We start from the raw sequence: 27,416 nt of genomic DNA on the forward strand, positions 1-27,416 counted from the left end.
ATCTACAGGTCGAGCAAGTCTCGTAAATTTCACGATTGCGAGCCACGCTTCACGCAACCGTGTTTGCGTACTTGTGTTTCGAGTTGCGTGGTCGTGCGGAGTTATATTTACCAATTCGCGCAATCGTACTTGAGACGCTGTGTCGTCAGGTGAGGTGTTTGAAAATTTGTGTAACTTGATTGCTTGATTCTGTGGTGTGAAGGTGGTTAAACTTTTGTTTTATTTTTTTTTTGTTTTGTTTGTTTTTGTTGTTGCGAATATATCGCAGAAAGTTTTTAGATGAAGTAATTGTATGATGAAGATAACACAGAAAATACAAGAGGGCAGCATACTTTGCAAAACAACTGCTACAATTTGAAATCAACAATTTGTTAAGTTGTTGTCTTGCAGGTAAAAAAAGTGACTTTTTAAAAAAATTATATCTTGGAAACTAAAAATTATTTTTATTTATAATTGAAACATGTAAAAGTATAGTACTCTCAAAAAAATTTCAGCCAAAAATATTCATTTTTGTAGAGTGGACTGCAATTTTTCGACAACAGCCCTTTTTTGCGGTGAGCAGCATAACAAGTCCAGTCTCATCTGAAATCAAAGTTTCTTGTAGTTTATACCTCTGGCTAGTGAATGAACAAAGGATTTTTTATTAGATGAGGTCATTTTTGTTTTATAAAAAAAACTACTTTAAAAATGAGAAAAATTGGGGTCAAAAATGTGTTTAAACTTATGTAAAATCTTCAAATTTCATTTTTTTTAATTCCTTCGTTCATATTCTAGCCAGAGGTATAAACTACAAGAAACTTTTTGATTTCAGATGAGACTGGACTTAGTTATGCTGCCAACGCAAAAAAACTTAAACTCTACAAAAATGAATATTTTTGGCTGAAACTTTTTTTGAGACTACCTTAAGTACTATACTTTTACATGTTCCAATTATAAATAAAAATAAATTTTAGTTTTCGAGATATAATTTTTTTAAAAAGTCACTTTTTTTACCCACAAGACCTATGTAACCCCTTAAAAAAATGTTTGGAAGAATATGTTTGATGGCCAAGATGCATACATATATTTAGAAGGAAAGTTCCTGATTTCTGTAGTATAATACATAATACTGAAGAGGAAGTAGCTCTAAGTGCCGGACTCCACTTGCGATTTGTAGTTGTGAAGATTGAACACATTCTTTCAAATAGAAGTCAATCCATGATTATTTAGTCACAAATGGATTGACTTGTATTTGAAACAATGTGTTCAATCTTCCTGATTACAAATCGCAAGTGGAGTGCGGCGGTAATAACACCAAAATATTCCATATAGGTCCATAGAAGGTACACAGACATTGAAAAATTCCTGGAATATCCCCGAAAACATGTTCCCTGAACATCCCAGGAAAATCCTGTGTCAGCATTTTAAACATTACCTGAATGTTTTATTGGAACATTCCATGAATGTCCACGAATGTTCTCTGGACATTCAAAATATATTTTGTAGACATTCCCTGGATATACCAGAAATACAGTGATGAGCGCTGTAATAACCGGCAAAATAGCACAAAAGATGTATTAAGTAGTGAGATAAAAAGACATGAAACTAGTCGAGCTGGGTAGCGATATTAACTTATACATTTAGATTGTATTGATTGTGTACCACCTTCAGACGTATCAGACGAGTTTGGAAACTACCACTGTCACAGTGACAGTTTTAGTTGACATACTCCTCCGATATGTGTAAAGGTGGGATCAATATAACGTAAATTTAAAGGTTAATTTCGCTAAATTTCCCAGCTCAACTAGTTTCATTTCTTTTTATCTCACAACTAAATATGTCGCCCATATTTTGCCGGTTATTAGGGCACTCATCACTGTACATTTTTGCTGATGTGACAATACCTCCTATCTGTTTTTTCATGAGTTTTGTATGAGAGATGGAAAAACATGTTTTAAGGTCACCTCCTGTGTTCATATGTAAGTTTTGACTTGTTTTGTAGTTCATAGATAGTTTAATTTACTACAAAACAAGTCAAAAAATATATGAAAACAGGAGGTGACCCTAAGACAAGTTTTTAGTCTCTTACAAAACTCATGAAAAAACAGATAGGATGTATTATTACATCACTGACGATATGTGGCCATACCAAATAATACATCCTTGATAAATATAAACATTTTTATTGAACAAAATCTTTTCATACATTTTTTAATGCAATTTACTGATATTCCTAAATATTTCAAAAAAATGTGTCACATTTGCTTTGTAAACCTTTCTTTTGCCTTTCGTAGCCACATATTCCGTTTCCTTCCTGGTTTTTTGTAGACCACTTCTCTCAGCTGATTCTAAAAAAAATAAAATAAATGGTAATTTTTCTATCCTTTACAATTAACAATCAGAAGAAATATTATTTACAGATAATGATATGCATAATAATAATAGGTTTGTTCTAGCATCAGTTTGAAACCATTAGCGAATAGTGGACCAGCGCGAGTAGAGGGGATCGCACTGGTGACTGCATTATGTTCTTTTACTGACCAACTGTTTGCTGATGGTTTTTGACTAGTTTGACTGTTTGCTAGAACAAACCTAATAATAATGAATATTTTGTATTTTGACAATGACATCTGATGTGGAAGTCAAAACATTAATAAAATTATTTTTTCAAGTTAACTTTCACATGCGCGTCTTAAAATTGTACTTTTAATACTTATATCATAAATAACTATTAAAACTATCTTAAGAGGAAACAGTATCGATCAACAGGTAGCGAAAATGTGTTCCAAGATTGCGGCTGTAATTTTGAATATTTTTTCAAGATATTTGGCACACATATTCGTAATATAATAAAGAATGGCGGTACAGAGCCCAATTTGAAAAATATATTAATATGTGGAAATTACTCTGTAATTAAATACAATATAAAAAAACGAGCTTGTACCGCTATTAAGAAGAACAAAAAAATACACTTTTTTCAAATACAACTTTTTTATCCGATTTTGTGTTATTTTGGAACTACTAAAATTTTTTATTTCATTAGTAGTTCCAAAATTACACAAAATCTAGGCATCGGATAAAAAAGTTTATTTGAAGAAAGTGTATTTTTTTGTTCTTCTTAATGGCGGTACAGGCTCGTTTTTTAAATATTGTATAATTACAGAGTAATTTCCACATATTAATATATTTTTCAAATTGGGCTCTGTACCGCCATTCTTTATTATTTTACGAATACGTGTGCCAAATGCCTCGAAAAAATATTCAAAATTACAGTGACAATCTTGGAACACGTTTTGACTATACTACATTCGCTCTCGCGAGATTTTTTTTGAGACATTAGGAACAGGAAACCTACAACACAAAAATTCCTACCTCACACTATTAACTGCTAAAATCAACTCAAATCAACTTAATCTTTCATTAAAAAAAGAAGAATTATTAGAAATAGTGGGAGTGTCTACTAATCTCATAAAATTTTGTGAAGTTTATTTCTACAAAATATTTTTATTTTGTACAATAAATAATTTTCTCATTTGCTATCAATACATTATAATGGTTTAAATAAATAAATATTGATTGGCGTAAGGTTTATGTTATTTTTATGTCTGTATACTATTAATAATATTGGATATGAGCAGGTGCGTTGGTTTTGTAGTAATTTCCAGTCACTTCTGACAACTGAATTTTTCAAAAAAGAAATTACTAACGTCAGTGTCAAAAAAAATCTCGCGAGAGCGAATGTAGTATACCTGTTTATCGCTACTGTATTACCTTAAAACATTGTAATTTGCTAAACCAGTATATTTTACTCTACTACTACTCTACTAGCTACCTCATTTTCCACTGTTTCTAAAGACTTGTTTACATGGGTAGAGTTTTGAGGAGAGTAGAGTAGTGGTAGTACTCTACCAAAAATGGCTTGATACCATTCACATGAGGAGAGTACAAGTATAGTACAGGGTGATCAGTTAAGGGTAGCGAGCGGCCATATCTCATAAGATATTGGTCGTATAGATTTGAGAAAGAAAAATCATGATAAAAGTCGCCAAGAGAAATTACTGGAAATTATTTTCGAGTTTGTCAAACGTCCGCTAGAGGGCATAACAACCAACACAAAGTAGAAAAATGGAATTTTTATAGAATTTTGTCTAATGAAAGTTTATCGATGATATCATTTTCATATTTACAGACCATTTCCCTACATTTTTTGTCTAAAACGTTTTGTTCTATCTATCAAAATAAAGCGGTGGGGGAAGTTCAATTGTTTTTTTAAACAAACCAAGATTTCTTCCGTTTCTTTTGACCGATTTTAGCAAACTTAGGCTCATATGAAAGAGCATAATTTGCACTACAAAACGCTTATTTGGTTTTGAATTTTTACGTTTGCTGTCGCCGCTAGATGGCGTTAACTGAAATGGTAGCAAATTTTTGAGTTTTTAAAAAAAAAAACAAATGTAATGGTATATTAATTTTTATATATTTTAAAAGAGGATAAATTTCTCTATAATTTAATGAAAAGAATTTATTATCTACCTTTTTTTGTACCGTTGATATTGACCAAAATATAATTTTATTACATTAAAAAATGGCACGCCACTGTTTTTTATCAAAATAAAAATCAGTTTTGTAATCTCTTATTAGTTGCTAACAAAAAGAACCTCTTGACTTTTTTCGTTAGACAAACGGTTTTAGATTGAAAAAAAAGTAAATTAGTAATGTTTCGAGATATGGGCGCCCCATGTAAACATATCTTATTTTCTCAATCCAAAACCGTTTGTCTAACGAAAAAAAGTCAAGAGGTTCTTTTTGTTAGCAACTAATAAGAGATTACAAAACTGATTTTTATTTTGATAAAAAACAGTGGCGTGCCATTTTTTAATGTAATAAAATTATATTTTGGTCAATATCAACGGTTCAAAAAAAGGTAGATAATAAATTCTTTTCATTAAATTATAGAGAAATTTATCCTCTTTTAAAATATATAAAAATTAATATACCATTACATTTGTTTTTTTTTTTAAACTCAAAAATTTGCTACCATTTCAGTTAACGCCATCTAGCGGCGACAGCAAACGTAAAAAATTCAAAACCAAATAAGCGTTTTGTAGTGCAAATTATGCTCTTTCATATGAGCCTAAGTTTGCTAAAATCGGTCAAAAGAAACGGAAGAAACCTTGGTTTGTTTAAAAAAACAATTGAACTTCCCCCACCGCTTTATTTTGATAGATAGAACAAAACGTTTTAGACAAAAAATGTAGGGAAATGGTCTGTAAATATGAAAATGATATCATCGATAAACTTTCATTAGACAAAATTCTATAAAAATTCCATTTTTCTACTTTGTGTTGGTTGTTATGCCCTCTAGCGGACGAAACTATGCCTCAAACTCGAAAATAATTTCCAGCAATTTCTCTTGGCGACTTTTATCATGATTTTTTTTTCTCAAATCTATACGACCAATATCTTATGAGATATGGATGCTCGCTACCCTTAACTGATCACCCTGTACTGATGCTAGTATAGTGAAACCGATTTTTGTATTTTTAAACACTCTTGATTATAAGTGCACCTTAAATTCTTAATTTTTTGCTTAAGCTCGTTTACTCCAAAGCCCCCTTTGCCATTCTTTCTACGATTTCATCCTCTGCAGCTTGCTGCAAACTTTTATTTCTGTAGTATACACTACCTAAATTCCATAAACACTGGTATTCGCCGTATTATAGCTCTACAAGTTTTAAAGTTTCATCTTCAGTGAACTTCATTTTCACTATTTACACAAAACACAATTCCAGCCAGAATGACAGCGCCCCCATGTACTCTCCTACCTACTCTATTCTGCCATAATTGAGCGTGTTCCATGGGTAGAGTGTGCAGCCGAGTAGACATTTTGGCAGTAGTGGTGGTCATAGAGTAGTTACTTTGCCATAGGTTGCTAGTCACTCTACTTTAACTCCAACTATACACTCTACCAGCTATTCTACTGTGCTGAGCATTTTTACAGGTAGAGTTACTCTACTCTATCAAGTACTTGCATCATTACTCTACCTGTGTAAACAAGTCTTAAATCTACTGAATGAAAATCTACTTAATCTTAATCTACTCTTAATGAAAAATGTCTAAAATCATTTACCCACCTAGTATTATTGTAGAATTTAAGACAGTCCAGTGCCTTATAAATAATTTCAATATGAATATTTTTCACTTTAATTCTCCTTTGATACCACTCCATTTTAGATTTTGGGGAACTTATTTCATTGTGTTTATAGACCATATTTATTGAAGGAACCCAATCTGGAGATTGTTATTATCGATTAAGTCGGCTGATTTTCCTATAAGATTAAAATGTTAACATCTTCAAAAATCGTTACTGTTGTAATTGTAACTTACCAGATATAAAATGATTACAGCAGACAGGACAGGAAAATTTTCATTTCGCTAGTAAAACCTGTACATTGTATTGCATTTAACCATTGTTGTCTCTCAGATACCTTATTTAGTTCAGTTTAAAAGTGAACTTTATCTTGACTTTATCACAATTACTTTGCATTTCACACTTCAAAACACAACACAACACCAATGAAGCATATTATCTTTCTAAATTAATACTTCCAGAGAAAATGTTAAATTAATCTTTGTACAACACAAAATTACAAAGAAATACAACTAAAATTATCTAAAACTCATTAAGAACAGATAGAATAAGATTTATCTTTTACACCCAGTAGCCATATTGACATATTGATTTAATTTTGAAAACGATTATATTTAAATTTGGTAAATATAACGCCGCACGACCACGCAACTCGAAACACAAGTACGCAAACACGGTTGCGTGAAGCGTGGCTCGCAATCGTGAAATTTACGAGACTTGCTCGACCTGTAGATCCTTGTTAGATTAAGCTGGAGCTTAAGATTTGTCGGTGCAACCAGGCATTAATATTTTTATTTTTCAGTACCGTAGCCTATTACTATTAGTACAGTTCATATTATTTTGCTTGTTCTTTTACTTATAATGTCTTTTCAACTCGGCTTTTTTTAGTTTTTTGTTGTCATCTGTACTTTTCCCTCCGAATGAAACAAATAGTATTTAATTTTAACAATTGACTACAATACTAATTATTTATAATATAATCAATTTAGCAATATTAATAATTTTACAAATAACTGTTGTTTGCTAACATTTTGAATTATATATTTTCTATCTTCTTCTTAAGGTTCCTTCTCCATTACTTAAGGTTGGCTATAACTACAGCAAATTGCTCTCTATCTTGAGCGGATCTTAGTATCGAATGTGTGTCCATGTCTGTCCAGTTTCTCACGTTCTTCAGCCAGGAGCATTTTCTTCTTCCTGAACCTCTTCTTCCTTTCACTTTCCCTTCTATTATCGAAAAAGTTGTATCTTTCTCCTATGTAAATTATTTCCTAGATAACTCGTTTTTCTTTTTTTTAGAATTTTTAGTAATTCTCTCTCAGTCTCCATTCTTCTCAGCACCTCGTTGTTGGTCACGTGATCTGTCCAAGAGATCTTCAGCATCCTTCGAAAAACCTCTCAAAGGCTTCTGTAAATATAGAATTCTTTCTATAAATTTTCTTTTTCGAAATTTCTATAAATATAGAAATTGTTAGAGCTGTTTTGGGGTTTTAGCCAAATTTTCAAACCAAGATTATTTAATTAGTAAACACATTTCAACCTACATATTTATGTCCGTATTCAAATAGAACATTAGAGGCATTTCTATTCATTTATGTTATACTTTGTATTACGAATTTTAAAAAGTAAAATTAAAATAAAAGTTTTAATTATTATTATTAAGTGGTTATGCTTTAATTACATAATCGTGAAGATATCGGGGGCCGCTCGGAGTAATTTGGCCTAGGGCCGCAAATACCCTAAATCCGGCACTGACCATACTGTATGTTTTTTATTTATTAACAGCAATTTCCTGTTAAACGTGACGGTAGCGAAAAACTAATATATTATGAGGAAAATTTTGTTGAATGTTTGCCGTCAAGTTTGTATAGGTTTGTGTTCACAAAGAGGGGATGGCATTAGATAAACTTTTTGCCACAGATATTTGAAAGTTAAAGATGTCATATTAAATTTTTATTTTAGACTCTAAGAAATTGTATGATAATATTATTAATAGTTTTGGTGTTGAAGCTTAGTAGTTGTGAAATATTCAGCGGTAAACTTACATTCTGCTCTTGAAGTCTAGCAATTAGTGCTCGCGTATGGTATTTATTAAGGTCACAATCAAATATTATATGATTTAAATCTGCATTAGTGTAGTTATCACATGAACAGGGCGAGTTGATACGCATTCCAATTTTAGCTAAATGTGCAGGAAAGTTGCTATGGTTTAATCTTAAGCGACTTCGAGTAACGTGATAATCAAATATACATGGTGTTCGGTAAAGAATGGGCCATAGCTTAACCTCGGATTCCTGGGATTGAAATAGGTCGATTTAAGCTAACTTACTTAGTACGAAAGTTGATAATAACCGAGATACAGGGTGTCAAAGTTAAACTTTTATTTTAATTTTTCTTGAATATTTCCTAACAGGCATGGGGTAATAACACCAAATTTGGTAAACAAGGGGTTTTTTGGGACGAGAAATCTAAATTCGCCACCAAAAATTATGTATTACCCAGAGGGCGCCACATACGCCTTTCAGCGCTCATTTAATATGTTATTTTTTTAAATACCCCCTCTAGATACTTTTTGGATCAAAACTTTTATTCTCTCAATATTTTTACTTAAAAAAGGTATACTAGATTCATCTCGCTAAAATTAACCGTTTTCGAGATAAACGCATTTTAAATCTTCGAGGCAACATAATTTTTTGCATAATATCATTGTAGTTACACCCGAAAAATACCTTAAAACCATAAAAATTTCTAAAAATGTATCGTTAATTTCTTCAAATGGAATTTGCGATGCAATGACATAAATATGAGGACTGGCACAATTATTGTCGTTTTAAGTTATTTTTCGGGTGTCAACTACAATGATATTATGCAATAAATTATGTTGCCTCGGAGATTTAAAATGCGTTTATCTCGAAAACGGTTAATTTTAGCGAGATGAATCTAGTATACCTTTTTTAAGTAAAAATATTGAGAGAATAAAAATTTTGATTGCAAAAGTATCTAGAGTGGGTAATAAAAAAAATTGAACATATTAAATGAGCGCTGAAAGGCTTATGTGGCGCCCTCTGGGTAATACATCATTTTTGGTGGAAAATTTAGATTTCTCGTCCCAAAAAACCCCAGTTTACCAAATTTGGTGTTACTATCCCATACCTGTTGTATTCAAGAATAAATAAAATAAAAGTTTAACTTTGACACCCTGTATCTCCGTTATTATCAACTTTCATACTAAGGTAAGTTAGCTTAAATCGACCTATTTTAACCTCAGAAATCTGAGGTTAAGCTATGGCCCATTCTTTACCAAACACCCTGTATATTATGTGGGATATTTTGCGGAAGTTGTGGATATACGTGTAAGTGTATGGATTCCTCGAAGATTGAACAAACTTGAGCCAAATAGTTTCTCATTTCTTTCTTAATTTTTTATGCAATAGGGAACTTGCACATTTTTATTTTATTACATAATAATGTTCAGTTTTGTATAAAAATTAGATTTCCAAAATTCCAAGCTTCAAAAACCAATAATAACTTAATAACTGGAAGCTCAGGGATCTGCTCATCATGGATTTCATTAGAGACTTGATCTAAAACTAGCCCTTGGTTGTTAATCTCCCGTTCGACTTCGCTTTTGATGGTATCGCGTCTAGTCTCTGGGATAAGGTTGTTTCTTATGATTACCCGGTATTGATCTGATACTCTTTGCTCCGATATTTGAATAGCTGGGCACTCCCTGCAAAATTCGGCATACAACTGTTGTCTGTAGTACAAATTATTAGAAGTACAAATTTAAAGTCTTCTGTATTTTAAAATAGTTCAAACGACCCATGACATCACATAGTTTAACTAGGTATATGGTTCCGTTTATGGTTATATTTAGGTACATTCTTCTTCTTTAGTTTATTGGCCTCCACCTACTTGGGTATTTGGCCAGTTCGTCGTGGCCGAATAAAGGAAAAATATTTATCTTCTAATGACATTTATCGTATGTCATTGTAAAAATATATACCAGTTTGTTGAGATTGGAGTTTGATACAGTTTTTGAAGGAAAGGAAAGAAGGTTTACTATGGGAACAAAACCATTTTGTAAAAGTACAAGTTTTCTATGAATTGTTCAAACGATCAAAAACACTTGTAACGTCACATAACTGTATTTTTTACTGACGTTTATAATGTCTAATTTAAAATTATATACTCTTTTTCTCATGATCATCTGTCAGTGCGTCACAGTTTTTCGATTTCTTTCTAACGTATTAAATTGTATATGACAGAAAAAGGCACGTCGGTGATTACTTTGGTAATTATTCTGGTTCGGTGATTATTCTATTCGGTGACTATTCTCTGTCGATAGATGGCGCCATAATAAAAAAAAATATATTTTTTTAATTAGATAATAATATTACAAATATAATTTGTATAATTTATAAGACTAGACAAATCAAAAAAATACCATTTTATAAATGCAAGAAACACATTTGATTTGTTTATATTCCTTATTGAAAATAAAATGTGACAACTGTCAGATTTAACTAAAATGTCATGTTAGAATAAATGTCATAAATGTGTATTATCACTGACTCACGGTTCTTAGACATTACTACGGTAGCCTAAATCGACTAACCAATGAACATTAAGGGTGATGTTACGTCACGAGAGTTTACTGTCATTTGAATCGTAATATGATTTTTTTCGAATCCTGAGGAAACCAAGTATTTTAGAAAAATTTAAACGCAGGATGCAAGATTACATTATTACCGAGGGCGGAAAGCCCCTTAGAATAAACAAGCAGATTCTATTGAATGAAATATTTGAAATTAAATATCACACTTCTCTTTTATTTTCAGCCCTGTAACTTATTAAAATAAACATTATAGAAGTTTTCAGGGACTTTCAGCCCTCGGTAATAATGTAGTCTTTCATTCTGAGTTTAAATTTTTCAAAAATATTTATTAGTTTTCTCAGGATTCGAAAAAAATGAATACAATTAAAACACATTGGGAATTTTGACATGCGTCAAGGTTTTGCATTAACTCAATGTAAAATTCTGAACTGTTGAATTCCAGCTTCCCTAATAATTATTTTACATCAAAAGACATTAGAAACTATTTGAAGAGGATTGAAATCTGTATTGGAAATAACTGTTAAAATTGGTCTACGTAATTAAACATATTCCAAAATTTTGTAAAAATGTAATACATTTTAGTTTTCAGCCCAAACTTAGGCCACACACAATGAAATAATCTTCACATTTTTGAACTGTCAATATTTTTATTTTATCATCTATTGTTTAAAAACAATACAGTTGATAAGATACCCTCAGTTGCGGAGAAAGGATTAATAATAAAGATTTTTTTATTCAGTCAATGGTGTGAGCACTGTCAGTTAAATAGTAACGTGTGGCCTTACTTTTACACGCATACCTATTGTGGCAAATGTATCATATTTTTCAAAATTTTGGAATGCATTTAAATCGTAGAACAATTTTAACTTTTGATTTGAATACAGATTTTAATTCTCCAAGTATTATCTCATGACTTTTGATGTAGAATAATTAGGGAAGCAGGAATTCAACAATTCAGAATTTTACATTGAGTTTCCTATGGCCCTTTTTACGATTCGCCACCCGGTATAAGATAAAATGTGTACTATTTGTCTTATTATTTCATAATAACACAAATAATACACATATATACACAATAACACACATTCAATGATCGAAAATAATTTAAAAATATGGGAATGCAAACTCTTGTGACGTAAGGTCAAAAATATAAGTCTCCCCACCACCGTCGGACAAGACAACCGTAATAAAGTCTAATAACCGTGTCACTGACTTACCCTTTTTCCTATCATTTGTTAAGCACTGAAAAATGATCATGAAAAGGACAATAGTTTTGTTTACTTTGTTGGTGTAGAATGTAAACAAATAACCCGATGACGTCACGACGCGTTTTGGGCTGGCTGGTATAATTTGAATTTTTAATCGTCTTTAGGGGCCAGACGAAAGACAAACTAAACTTTTTTTTATCTTTGATACATGTTTTAAATTACGTTCTATTGTGATTTATAACATTTTTTTCGAATTTAAAATTTTTTGCAAGTTCCCTATTCTGGAATGTAATCGCTGGAGATTGTTAAATTTACTATTTCATTTAAATTTGCTGAATTCTTTGCCATTTCATCCACTATCTCATTTTCTTTGAGTCCGGCATGCCCTTTTACCCAGATAAAGACCAAGTCATTGCTATTATTTTTAAATCGAGCGATTGTCTTTTTAATATGGCATAACTCATTGTTATGTTTTTTGGTTATTGGTTGTGATATTGCCTCAAGAGCAGATAAAGAATCTGATAGTATAACCGTGTCTCCAAAGTTCTGTCCAACCGCGTAAGTTAGAGCTCTTTCAATAGCATAAAGTTCGGCAGTGAAGATAGATGTAAATTTAGGTAGTCTAAAACAGTGTTTCCCAAAGTGTGGGTCGTGACCCCCTGGGGGGTCGCAATGAGGTACTAGGGGGGTCGCCGGAAATTTCCAAAATAAGACAAAAACACTACTTTGTTAAATCATGTATTTTTATTTTAATAAAGCCGTAAATAAAAATTAACAATTAATTATCAAACGAAACATAAAACTAAATATTAAAAGTCCTTAAAAGTAAAAGAAAAAAATAAAGTCAAATATTACAATGTTAATGAGACCCATGCGCCTGTTTTTTTTTTTGAAACTAGTCTTTCAATACTAGGCTGTGTATTTGAGACACACACAATTATATCGTTTTCAAGTACGAGACGATTTCTCACTTTTGTTTTAATGGCAGTCATAGACGAGAAACTTAACTAACATAAATATGATGTTACAAATGGAACCAAACATTTTACAGCTTCATTCGCCAACTGAGGGTATTCCTGCATCTTTTTGGTCCAAAATTCGTCCGGGTTCTGGGAAAAAAATTGGAGCTTCAACATTCCATCACTTGATATTTCAATAAGTTGTTCTTTCATGTTTATTGGTATTTCAGCATGTTGAAAGGAATCGGCTAAAAACGGATTCAGTATCCATCTGCAACTGTCGTAACTGTTTTGAATTTCTTCGGGGAAATAATCACAGAGCTGTTGTTTTAAATTAAGCAAAGTAACTTGCATGCCTGCATAAACTTGTTCAAAATTTGTAGCACTGTAACATACATTTTCTATAATTTCCTGAACGCACTGGAATGAATCGAGCTGCTTTTTGCCAAGTGAAGTTGACCATAAATCGATTTTTCTTATAAATCCCTTAATTTTATCTGTGGCTGTAATTATATTAATGTCGCGACCTTGCAAATTACTGTTCAAAATATTTAATTGTTCGAATATATCAGCAAGGAAACCTAGTTTCAAAAGCCAAATAGGATCGGAAAATTGATTTTCATATGGGGACTTCTCATCTTTCAAATACATTAAAAGCTCTGCTCTTAAGTCAAATACTCTTTTTAAGACGTTGCCCCTTGAAAGCCACCCAAGTAGCAATTTGTCGACGCGACAACGTTGTCTACCGCGTGGCAACGTTTTCTTACAACGTTGTTATTGCCTAGAAGACGACCCTATTCTGCACTGATTTGGTGGACGATTTTTGAGTTGTCTTGACGTTGCCTAGGCAACCTCCTGTTTAAGCAACATCGTTTCGTAAGCGTTGCATAAGGCAACTGAAGCGACTATAAAAAGCACCTGCGCGTGCAATGGTTGCTCAAGGAGTCAGACTAGTTATGTTTTTTTACCTATATTTTTAACACCTGTATGGTGAATGCGAAAACCAAAAAGTAAACTGTTTTGACATCGCATTGGGTATTTAAATTTATATAAATACATAAAGGACTTATTACCTGATGTGAAATTTTTAAACGCATCTCAGATTACCGTCAATATGGATATTTCACCTTTAAAAAATACACGCGCTCCTTTTTTATGACATTTTTGATAAAAAATATGCGAATTTAAAAAATCAAATTTTAATATAAAAGTCAAAATTTATGTTAAAGATGTTCTGTATAAATTTAATGTATTATATGGTGCTTTTAAAGGTATCAGAAAATGCCTGCATTTTTATATTCTGTGTTTTCATTTTCTTTACATCCCAAAAATCTCAAGTAAAACCAAAATGGCGCATTAAACAATATTACCAATATTACTAAAAAAATACCTTATTCCCAACCTTAGACGGATAAGACAACTTAGAAGTCCAATCGCCAACTAAACCCGGCCGCGCCGACTATCAAAACCATTTTAGAACGCACCCTCTTATTGGGTGACAGAGGTCATGTGACCAGTGTCAAAAGTGTATCATTCTCATTAACAGAGTTGCCACATTTAGTAGATTTCTACTTTTTGGTAGATTTTTGATATTTTTTAAAAAATTCTAATTAGGCAATATTTTTTAGTAGATTTTTGGTATATTTCAACAGAATTTGATCCATTTTTTCGAATCATGAGGAAACTATAATAAGTATTTTTGAAAAATTTAAATCCAGAATGAAAGACTGCATTATTTAGAAAAACCAAAACGTTTCTTTTGAACGAGATATTTGGAATTAAAAGTCACACTAAATTTTTTCTTTTTTTCACCCCTGTAACGTATTAAAATAAACATTATAGAAGTTTTCAGGGACTTTCGGTCCTCGGTAATAACGTAATCTTTCTTTGTGCGTTTAAATTTTTCAAAAATACTTATTAGTTTTCTAAGAATTCGCAAAAAATGAAAACATTTAAAATACATTGAACATTTTAACAGACGACATTTTGCGCCTATCCCCTTAAGTTAGCTGTTGTTTTTATTATAAAAATCCCAAATATATCCCAAAAATCCTTAAGTATATTTTAGTTTTTGATTTAGTAGATTTTAGCTAAAAAATGGTAATTACCAGTTGGTGGTTTGGAATAATTAGGTAAACCTCTTGGGACATTTAGGACGGATGTGCATATCACTGTATTACTGTATTTACATGGCCTAAAAAGAATCTACTGATTTTGTGAAAACAAAACTACTGAAAGAGTAAAAACTAACCTGGCAACCCTGTCTACCACAAAGCAGATATACAAAGATTAAGGTTATCAAATCTCAAATCTACTGATAAAACAATGGAATGGAAACCAGCTATTAAAAAAAAACAAATAAACAGGTTGTTAAATAAATCGAAAATTTCCATCAAAATAAAATATATAATAATAAGAAAAAAATAAGGTTATAAAGTAAATTCTTTTTCTCCTCTGGAAGTTGCCGCAAACGTGTCACACCTCTAGAACTAGAACAACACAGGGTCGTGACGTGACAGACAACTATATACTCAACTACAGAGTCGGCCAGGGCGTAAATTAGTTTAGCATTATAACATTTATAAGTCGTTGCGATTGTTGAAAAAACTGAACTGTGATATGTAGTTGTCACACTGGTAATAAATTAGTTGCCCGTATAACTACAGGTTGTAACATCGTAATGTCAGTCGGGGTAGGGGACGTTGGCCGAAACAACTGAAAATGCTCTCGGGCAACGTTGTAGACAGTGCATTTGTTTGTACTGACAACCAATGCGTCGCAAAATTGCTACTTGGGCACCTTACTTCGGTGTGATAAAGAAGATTTTGAATGTTGTTCTGAAGCTATTTTCTTGTGGCATTTTTATAATCAAGTATATTCAAATGGGAAATAAGCCACAATTTTACCTAAAAATGATTTTATTAACGTTTCGACGCCCAAGTCGGGTGTCGTTGTCAAAATACAAAATAATACTAAATAAACAAAAATGTTGTTGCTTAGTAAAAAATTCTTCTAATAATTTATTTAATCTGACTTATTTATATCGGCAATTCAGACACGTATTATACATTTTAAAGTAAACGACTTTAAAATGATATTGCCAATATTGATGAGTTGCGTTCCTGGGACGACTTTACTAAAAGATAGTTCATTCGATTACATGAAATCAATCCCAACTCAAGAATATCCGCCACAAAAAATCACATGCTATGATTTTTTGTGGCGGATATTCTTGAGTTGGGATTGATTTCATGTAATCGAATGAACTATCTTTTAGTAAAGTCGTCCCAGGAACGCAACTCATCAATATTGGCAATATCATTTTAAAGTCGTTTACTTTAAAATGTATAATACGTGTCTGAATTGCCGATATAAATGAGTCAGATTAAATAAATTATTAGAAGAATTTTTTACTAAGCAACAACATTTTTGTTTATTTAGTATTATTTTGTATTTTGACAACGACACCCGACTTGGGCGTCGAAACGTTAATAAAATCATTTTTAGGTAAAATTGTGGCTTATTTCCCATTTGAATATACTTGAAGATTTTGAAATATAGCACCCATGTCTTCGCAGATTTTTCGAAAAATACGGGTCTGTAAAGCTTTTCCTTTAATGGAATTTACAACTTTAATGATGGATTTCATAACACGGTCCATTTCAGGAGGTAAAGCTTTTGACGCCAGAGCTTCTCGATGTAAAAAACAATGTCTCCATGTGGCATTAGGCATTATTTCTTGTAATCTGACGACAAGACCAGATTGATGTCCTGTCATAGCTTTAGCGCCATCTGTGCATATAGCAATACATTTTCCCCAGTCAATAACATATTTACTTGTACGTTTCACAAAACTGTCGAATAAACATTTTCCAGTGGTATTGGTCTCCAATGGGGAACAAAATAAAATATCTTCTTGAATGCCATTATTTGTATCATATCTTACAAACGTAAGAAATTGGGCACAGTTAGATATATCCGTGGATTTGTCCATTTGAAGAGAGAAGTACGTGCATTTATTAAGATTTTCCACAACTTGCGCTTGAATATCTTCTGACATATCACTAATTCTTCTTTGGATAGTATTATTTGAGAGGTATTGTTTTTAACTTTGCAGACTCTTTTTCACCAATCATTATATGTACCATTTCAACAGCTGCTGGCAAAATCAGATTTTCAGCAATTGTGTGCGGATTACTAGTTTTGGCAACGCGATAAGCAACTTTATAACTTGCTAATAATGCTTTTTCGTTAGTAGTGGTTGCCAATTGAAAAGTATCTTGCTGTTTGTGAAAAACGTTCAGCTTTCTTTCAAAGAATTCTACGGGTTTGTCTTTTTTATCTGGATGTTTGCTATTTAAATGTCGAAGTAACTTTGATGGCTTCATGCTTTCGTTTGACAATACTTCTCCACAAATAACACATTGTGGTTTATTGGAAATAATGGTAAAACCATATTTAAGATATTCATCACTGTAAAGTCTGTTTTTCTTTTTATTACTGCCACTTTCAGACGTAGATGGTTCTGCACTTCTTTTTAAAAACTTATCCATAATTTGTAATTTATCGTAGACGTAAATACGTAAACGGGAATACGTAAGTCGCAAAATATTTACTCATTACTTAATACCGCTGCATTCGCCACAACGTGCTGTTTCGAACTGAGGTCTCATTGCACATCGCCGCTTATATAAAGCCAAAACGAGGCTACGAGAACGTTCCAGAGTGCCATCTAGTAGCGAAGTAAGGAGTAGAGCCTTCGCGAATATCATGGAAAAGTATTGCGATGTAGACACAAAGATGTCGCGGTGTACAATGTGCAGTCGACTTTTTATTATTTATTTTTATTGTAAATGCTAGTCTGGCAGAAGTACTACTAGTGTACTAGTGGGACAGATCGCAATTATTAAAATAATTGTTGAATTTTTTAAATGTATTTAGTTTGAATTTAAACAGTAAAGTAAAATAAAATTTGAGAAACCATCAGTTGTAAATTAGGCACGCTATTTTTGTCGCTATTTTGGTTTGGGTGATGAGTAGGGGGTCGTGAACAATTTTTTTAACAAAAAGGGGTCGCGCTTTAGATAAGTTTGGGAAACACTGGTCTAAAAGAATTACCACTTTTTATAGTAGAAACATAATAAGCGCTACCTACACTATTACATGTTTTGGAACCATCTGTATAGATGTATTTATAATTAGAAAATTCAGATAAAATTAATTTTATAGTTTTGGCATGGTAAGTTTCTGTATGTAGGTTTTATGATCTTTGGATTTGTATAGGTGGGTTATGATCAGAGGCGTGCGGTCCATGGAAGCGGGGGAAGCACCGCTTCCCTATTATACTTCGATATAACAAAATATATTATTAACTAATATTTAATTATCAAAAATTTTTCCCTAATCACAGTAATCTACATATTATTACCTAGCTAGACAATAGGCATTGAAAAAGATAAAAATTAATCGCATAGGAAGGAACTCAATACGCACACAATTCAACTATTCGGTCCACCCCTGACAGAAGCGCATCTCAAAATCGCTGCTTGTCATGCAGTTGTCCCGTTTAAAAATTGGTCAGGGTTTCAATGACCGCACCCACTAGTTGCGCGAATTTTGGTACCCTGGAAGCAATCGTTCGAGCGCTTCTAAAAGTGGGATGCTCTGACTGTTACTGCTACTGCTAAGGGATGCTTAGGTACATACATTCGCTAAAAGAATATTTTGATTTAAATTTTTTGAAGAGATTTTTCTTTTTACTGGTCTTTTATTTGACATTTTACAGATGAAGTCAATTGACATTGCATTTTGTATAAGACAAATTGATGACTTTATTAATACGATAATTAAAAAACGAGAGCAGTTTAAAAATATTTGTGATAAAACTGAAAATATGGAGTTTGAACATGAAAGAAAAAGAATGAAGACTGATAATGTCGGCAACAGAGAGACCTTTTGATAATATTCTACAACAAATGAATTTTCGCATTCAAAATTTTAACGAATTAAAATTTGTAGAATTATATATAATCCTAATATTTCTAATTATAATTCATCAAAATTTCCCGCAGAGGAATTTATTTCACTACGATTAAATAATGAACATATTTTGATATGCCAGCTTTGCATTATAAGTTAAGTGTTGTTTATGAAACAGCTGACATTAGTCATAAGGCTGTACTCAGAAATCTGGGTATTTCTTTATAACTACTGGTTTAAACAAGTCCCTGTGTGAAGTGTCCAAGTTGTGTAAATTACTACTAACTATCCCAGTCACAAGTGCATCAGTTGAATGTGAACGAAGTTTTTCAGTATTAAAATGCATTAAAAGTTTTACAAGATATTTAACAAGCGAAGACAGACTTTACAAGTCCATTGAAAAAGACTGCATTCAACAATTATCATAAGTTGATAGGAGGATAGAGCTCAAGTATAAATAAGTGTCATATTATTGAAAGTTCTGTGTTGTGAAAATGCCTCGGAATAAAAAAAAAATTAAATAGATCTCTTCTTTAGCAAACGAAGCCCGGAGCGAGGACTTAAGGCCCGAGCAAGCAATACAGATCATTGATAGGTTACTAATAACTAGAAATAGTGGGAATAGAGTGCCTCACGCATTGATCGGGGTAGGATTTAGTGTGTGACTTCTTGTACCCAGGACGTCTCACATAAGCACTTTGCTGATAGAGAGCCCCTATAGCGCATCAGAGTGTTATCAGGTGGGAAGTGGCTCGACCCTCGACCCTTAAGAAAATATTTTTATATCCTTATTGAATCGCTTCCCCTTTAGAAAAAGTCACCGCACGCCACTGGTTATGATGTTATTAAATATATGACGTACATTCCTAATTGTTTGACTTTTAGTTTACCTCGAATATAACAAATAAGGATTTACAGTAATAAACTGTTGTAATTTTATGTTCTATTTTTTATTATTGATCAATCAAGTAACCACCAATTTCATAAATAATTATACATATTATTATTTATCTTATAATTACTTTACATTTTAACGGTTATCTCCAACATGTATTCCCAAATGGCGTTTCAAATAATCCTTTCGACTAAATTGCTTAGAACAAATTTCACATTTATAAGGCTTTTCCCCAGTGTGTATTCTCAAATGCCTATTCAAATGTCCTGCTTCACTAAACTGCTTAGCACAAATTTCGCACTTGTAATGCTTTTCTCCAGTGTGTACTCTCAAATGCTTTTTCAAACCGCTTGCTTCAGTAAATTGCTTACAACAAATTTCACACTTGTAAGGCTTTACTCCAGTGTGTACTTTCAAATGCTGTTTCAAACCGCTTGCTGAAGTATATTGCGCCAAACAAATTTCACACTTGTAAGGCTTTGTTCCAGTGTGCATCCTTAAATGCTTTTTCAATTGTCCATTTTGACGAAATTGCTTAGAACACATTTCACACTTGTAAGGCTTTTCCCCAGTGTGTACTCTCAAATGTGTTTTCAACTGTCCTGCTTTACTAAACTGCTTAGAACAAATTTCACACATGTAAAGCTTTTCTCCAGTGTAACGCTTTTCTCCAGTGTGTCTTATCAAATGTCTTTTCAACTGTCCTGCTTCTCTAAACTGCTTAGAACAAAATTCGCACGTGTAAGGCTTTTGTCCAGTGTGAATTCTCAAATGTGCTTTTAAATTACTTTTATCACTAAACTGCTTAAAACAAATTTCACACTTGTAAGCCTTTACTCCAGTGTGTACTCTCAAATGCTTTATCAAACTGCCTGCTTGAGAAAATTGCATCAAACAAATTTCACATTTATAAGGCTTTTCCCCAGTGTGTATTCTCAAATGTTTTTTAAAATATCCTGCTTCAGTAAACTGCTTAGAACAAAAGTCACACTTGTAAGGCTTTTCCCCAGTATGTATTCTCAAATGCTTTTTCAAACTGCTTGCTGCAGTTAATTGCTTAGAACAAATTTCACATTTATAAGGCTTTTCCCCAGTGTGTATTCTCAAATGTTTTTTCAAATAATTTGCTTCATTAAACTGCTTAGAACAAATTTGACACTTGTAACGCTTTTCTCCAATGTGTATCCTTAAATGATTTTTCAAATATCTATTTTGACTAAATTGCTTATAACAAATTTCGCACGTGTAAGGCTTTTCCTCAGTGTGTAGTCTCAAATGTCTTTTCAAATTACATGCTTTACTAAACTGCTTAGAACAAATTTCACACTTGTAACGCTCTTCTTCAGTGTGTGTCCTTAAATGACTTTTCAAAAGCCCACCTCGATTAAATTGCTTAGAACAAATTTCGCATTTATAACGCCTTCCTCCAGTGTGAGTTACCAACGTTCTTTCTGATTTCGTTTTAACCTCCTTCTGACGTAAACCTAAAATAAAAATCAAGTTATAAAACTTTGGATGCAGAAATGGCAGATAATAAACAAAGGTGTAACAACTCTATAGTGTCTGTCACTCCGAGAAGTCAGTACAGGTTCTTAGGGAGCGCAACGAAGCCAGTTCGCAGCCTCAGCTTGCTTTGATCATCGTGCTTGGAGTACAGGGATGAAGAAATATTACAAAGATTTGTTTGTACTAATAATTTATGAACAGTGTTTTATTTACATCATTTTAATGAAAATAATCTGTTTACTGATAGAAAATCTTAAATATTGCGGTAATTCTATAATGAAAATGACAGATGAAAATACGATACAATCAATCATATATACAGGGTGTCCCAGACTAATTTAGCCACGCTATATCTCTTAAACGAATAGAGATTTTCGAATGGGACAAAAAGTGATATATTCTACTTGTAATACACTTTTATATGGCGTACAAAAAAATCATTCCCTAAATATTCATCCCTTAGTTACAACCCCTAACTTTAATTTTTTTAATAGCACCCTGTATATTTTTTTACAGTTTTGGATGTGGTCTTTTCTCGTCTATTCAACACATTTTTTCAAAATAAAATCGGTTCTTAAATAACCAAGAAACTATCAGTTTATTTTTGTTAATTGTGTGTCCCAGACTAATTTATCCAGGCTATATTTCTTAAACGAATAGAGATTTTCGAATGGGGCAAAAACTGATCTATTCCATTTGTAATACACTTTCATATGGCGTAGAAAAAATTTATCCCCTAAATATTCATACCTAACTTACAGGGTGCTAATTAAAAAAAAATAAAGTTAGGGGTTGTAACTAAGGGATGAATATTTAGGGAATAATTTTTTTTCTACGCCATATTAAAGTGTATTACAAATGTAATAGATCAGTTTTTGTCCCATTCGAAAATCTCTATTCGTTTAAGAAATATAACCTGGATAAATTAGTCTGGGACACATAATTAACAAAACTAAACTGACATTTTCTTGGTTATTTACGAACCGATTTTATTTTCAAAAAATGTGTTGAATAGACGATAGAAGACCACATCCAAAACTATAAAAAAATATACAGGGTGCTATTAAAAAAATTAAAGTTAGGGGTTGTAACTAAGGGATGAATATTTAGGGGATGATTTTTTTCTACGGCATATTAAAGTGTATTACAAGTAGAATAGACCACTTTTTGTCCCATTTGAAAATCTTTATTCGTTTAAGAGATATAGCGTGGCTAAATTAGTCTGGGACACCCTGTATACTCTCGGACAAAAATATTGCATATGCATGTGGAATGAAATTTTTTGTGCTGCTTTCCTTGCCCCCCCCCATGTATCATAGGAATAGGATTTATTTTCCGAATGTAATGTTTTGAAGTATCATATAAATGGTATAATCGGATTTAAATCTGATCTTGGCTAGATGCTGGCCAGTATAATTTTTAAATTGAATCTCATCAAGTCAAGTATTCACTATGCTAACGGCATGAAGACTTGCATTAGCACCAATATGTCATATCCAATATAGCTTGCTTTCAAATGGCAAAACATGATATAAAATGTTTTCAATATACAGCTGGTTCCAAAAAAACTGATACGACTCTTAGTAAGATTTGATCATTTTGAGCAGTGTATTAAATACCGACCAATCAAATTTTGACTGGTCTGACATATTATATTTATTATGACAGACAAATAATAAAATAAACAAACAAACAACAAACAGCTGATTACATGTTAATTCATAAATTATAATAATTATTAAGGTCTAAATTTTGATATTATTTTGAACTCCTGCATTTTATAAAGAGTATATAAATGATAGTTTTTACATAATAATAGGGTTGTTGTTATTATTTTTAATATCATTAAGGAATAAAACAAACGACTTAACTCAACAATATATTAAAGTAAGAATTGTTTTAAAACTGTTGTTCTGCTTACGTTAAAATGGTTCGCTATGGCAGATAGTGACCAAACATCTTCTAATTTCGTTACAATTCTTGCTTTTAGTTCTTTTGCTAGCATGTGGAGCCATTTTTTGAGGTTGAATAGAATAAGTTATCTGACAAATTTTAAGATTTGGCAGTGACAGTGACAGTATGTAAATAACAAATTTTATCCTTCAAAATACACTGCTCAATTTTCTACAAAATACGCTTTAAGAGTCGTATCAGTTTTTTTAGGAACCAGCTGTACATATGAATTCGCACTCGCCTAATCACCTCCACGTGTTCGGTATGTCATTTCAAAGCAATACCGCTTTGTAGCACTATATGCAGCCACCACAAAAACTAACGCTCTGTATGAGGTTACAACTGACATACTGTCGCCAACTCTTCTGTAGACATCTTCTGTGACATGTCAGATGTAACATCATAGAGAGTGTTAATTTTGGTGGTGGCGGTATAGTGCTATGGAGTGGTATTTCTTGGAAATGAGAGACCGAACTTGTTGAGGTGAGTGGGTGAATGACCGCTGATATGTATATTAAAAACATTTTAGATCATGTTTTGCCATTTATCAGCCATATTTGATAACAAATTTGTGTTAATGCACCATGACGCAGGTCTTCATGTCGGCAGAATAGTGAATACTTACCTTGATGAGATTCAATTTAAAAATTATATTGGCCGCCATATAGCCCATATTAAATTTAAATCCGATTATACCATTTATATGATACAATAAAACATCGCATTCGGAAAAGAAATCATATATGACACTGGGGGCAGCACAAAAAATTTTATTTCACACGTTAATTTCAAAATATGCAATATTTTTATCCGTGGGTGTATGATGAAATAAAACTTTTGAACAGAAAATTATACTTTATTTATAGTACCTATAGGCGCTAATTACAAATATGTATACAGGGTGAGCCACGCTCAACGGGACGGAGCCTACCGGGGAAACGGCTAAAGATATTCAAAATTCCTTTCGTAGGAATACGTAGGTCAGTACCGGCTACAAATTAAAATTTGTGAAATATATACAGGGTGTCCCAATTTAGCGTAATGATATAAAGTTATATATTTTTAAATGGAACAACCTATATTTCACTTTAATTTTGAATTCTACTGAACAAAATAATGTTATTTTATTCAACATTCCCTATACGTATTCTTGACCGATTTCGATTTATTTGGGTTTTTCTGAAAATGTATTATTCGCGAAATTAATTAATTACACATTATCGCATGAATTTTAATTAACGTCGTTTTGACACTTAATTGTCAACTGTCCATGCTTTACATCAGAATATTTACCATTTTAAACTAATCTACAGAGTGTTCGCAATCTGAAGTGTCAATGCCGTACAATATTTTGTATAATTACTTTCTTAACTTAAATCGGACACCCTGTATTTTACTTTAATTTTGAATTCTAATAAAAAAATTATATTACTTTATTCAACAATCCCTATACCTATCTTCGATAATTTTCGATTTATTTTCGTTTTTTTGAAAATGCACTATTCTTGAAATTAATTAATTACACTTTATTACATAAAGTTAAACAAAACACACTGGAAAAAATTAATTTACATTAAATGTTCAAAATGTTGTCCATTTTCTTCAATACATAACCTCACTCTGTGTTCAAAATTTTGTTTTACTTTTCTCAACATTTCTGGAGTAACTGTTGCAAACGCATTACGAATACGCGTTTTCATGTCTTCCGGGGTTGTAGGTGGAGTTTGATAAACCAATCCTTTAATATATCCCCCCAAAAAAAGTCCATTGATGTTAATCCAGGTGATCTAGGAGGCTAATTGACAGCACCACCCCTACCTATCCACTTTCCGGGAAATTTTCTGTCTAAATATTCTCTAACATTACGCGTGTAATGTGCTGGAGCACCGTCTAGTTGCAGAAACATTGTTCTTCTAATATTTAAAGGGATATTTTGCAAAAGTATCCAAAAGTCTCTTCGTAGAAATCTTAAAAACTTTTGTCCATTTAAATGGCCATTAAAAAAATACGGTCCTATCACATGTTCTCCTATTATTCCACCATATACATTAAGGGACCATAGGTTTTGTCGATCAATACATCTATATTCATGTTGATTTTCCGTATTATAATAGTGAAAGTTATGTCGATTCACGAGTCCATTATTATGGAAAGTAGACTCATCAGTGAACAAAATTTTATCAAAAAAATGTTGATCTGCTCCGTTTTTGTCTAGAAACCATAAACAAAACTCTAACCTACGTTCAAAATCAGTTCTATACAAATGCTGATGCATTTGAATATGATATGGGTGATATTTTATATTTTTTAAGAATTCTGCGTATAGTTTGGCTAGTTTGACTTACACAATCTGCCTGCTCACAATTGACAATCTCCCTGGCCATCGTCCTTGTACTTGTATTTGGATTCTCAATAACTGATTGAATAACTTCTAATTCGGTATTTTCATCTTCAGTTATGGGATTTATCAATTTTCGTTTAGTATAAACAACACTACCAGTTTCACGAAACCTTGTTAAGACTCTTTCAAATACTTCTTTACGAGGATGACGTTTTAAGGGAAATCTCTCAGCATAGACTCTTGATGCTAACAAACTGTTTTGATCACATTCACCCAGTATTAAAATCATACTAGCTATAATACCCGGCTTCGCCCGGGAGTTGATATGAGATTACGCGGTAGTTGCAATAAAAAAATAAACTATGACGTAATAGTAAAAAAATTTATTGAAAACATTCGCTCATTTTTTACACTATTTGCTTATAAACAACGTTTTTCATTTTATTGTCTGGAGTATATATATATATATATATATATATATATATATATATATATATATATATAGATTTTTCGGATTTCCTACTCTTGAGCAAGCTACATATAGCTGACCGTGAGAGAAGCAGGGTTCTTTGAGGTTAATGCCACAATATTTTAAAGTTTGTCCTTGCGCTTTGTTAATTGTAAAACTAAAAGCTAATTTAATTGGAAATTGCAATCTTTTAAATTGAAATGGCAATTCAGAAGAGATCAGTGGTATTCTAGGTATAAATACTGTTTGTCCTTTGTTCTTTCCAGAAATAAGTTCAGCTTCAATAATATTATTCGATAGCTGTTTTACGATCATCCTCGTTCCATTACATAGTTTTGGAGAGCTGAGATTTCTCAGTAGTATGATTGGAGATCCAATTTTCAGACGAAGGCAGTGTAATGGCATTCCTGGTACTTGTAAAGAGTTCAGAAATTCTGTGGGGAAGTTGACACTTTCCTCGCTGGATACCATCGTGTCCATCGATTTATATATTCTCTCTTCACCAGGTATTTTCTTTAGAATATTAAAATTGATAACGTCAACAACATTATTTTTAGTAGCCAAAATTGCTCTTTGAAATAACCACTCTACGTTGGTATAGTTCTGAACAAAATTTGGATAAATTTTGTCGATTAGATCGTTTTCAGTAGTGGCTATGTTACAGAAATCACTATTGAGTTCAATGAGGCTGGTCGTTTGGTTAGTAGGATATGTGTCTTCACCTATTTGTAAAAGTATTTTAGCAAAATGTGCTGTTGTTTCATCTTTTGATAATTCAACTCTCATGTTTTTTGTTAATTGCAGTATTTGTACTTGTGACCAGAGATGTGACTTTTTTAAGCATGCATTGATTTCGTCTGCTGGTGTTGACTTGGGAATAACTGGAAGTGTTTGTCGAAAATCTCCCGACAGTATGAGTAGAGCTCCTCCCATTATTTCAGAGTTTTTTCGCAATTCTTGTAATGTTCTGTCCATTGCTTCAAGTGATTTTTTATGGGCCATGGTGCATTCATGCCATAAGATAACTTTAGCTTGTTTTAGACATTGACCCCGTCCAGATTTTCCTGAGATTTTACATACCGGGAATTGTTGTTCTGCTATATTCAACGGTAGTTGTAAAGCAGAATGGGCAGTTCGTCCTCCTTCCATAAGTGTGGCTGCAATGCCGGATGATGCTAGTGCCAGTGCGATGTGTTTTTTAACACGTATTTCTGCCAGTATTAGATTTAGTAGAAACGTTTTACCGGTGCCTCCTGGTGCGTCCAAGTAAATAATTCCACCAGTGTTGTTAATTATCCGGTCCATTATAACGTCGTAAACTTTTTTTTGATTGTCATTGAGGAGTGGTTTGTTGTGAG

The 27,416-nt window shown here is 32.4% G+C and overlaps 1 protein-coding gene and 1 long non-coding RNA gene across 3 annotated transcripts in view; both read right to left on the minus strand.

Annotated features, from left to right (window-relative positions):
• Nucleotides 1–2,146: 2,146 nt before the first annotated feature.
• LOC126888829 (uncharacterized) lies at nt 2,147–6,857 on the minus strand. Its single transcript, XR_007699666.1, has 3 exons — nt 6,367–6,857; nt 6,114–6,308; nt 2,147–2,327 (listed from the first exon to the last, which is right to left on the minus strand). It is a non-coding gene; the product is annotated as an uncharacterized LOC126888829 (long non-coding RNA).
• A 12,965-nt stretch (nt 6,858–19,822) lies between these two features.
• LOC126888830 (zinc finger protein 678-like) overlaps nt 19,823–27,416 on the minus strand; it is an 89,445-nt gene continuing 81,851 nt past the window's right edge. For both annotated transcript variants that reach the window (XM_050657247.1, XM_050657248.1), the window contains one exon: nt 19,823–21,273. In XM_050657247.1, coding sequence (XP_050513204.1) covers nt 19,925–21,273 — 1,349 coding nt within the window. In that variant the 3' untranslated portion in view covers nt 19,823–19,924. The remainder of the gene's footprint in view (nt 21,274–27,416) is intronic.

Source organism: Diabrotica virgifera, chromosome 7 (assembly GCF_917563875.1).
Source record: "Diabrotica virgifera virgifera chromosome 7, PGI_DIABVI_V3a".
In the NCBI taxonomy this organism is placed as follows: domain Eukaryota; kingdom Metazoa; phylum Arthropoda; class Insecta; order Coleoptera; family Chrysomelidae; genus Diabrotica; species Diabrotica virgifera.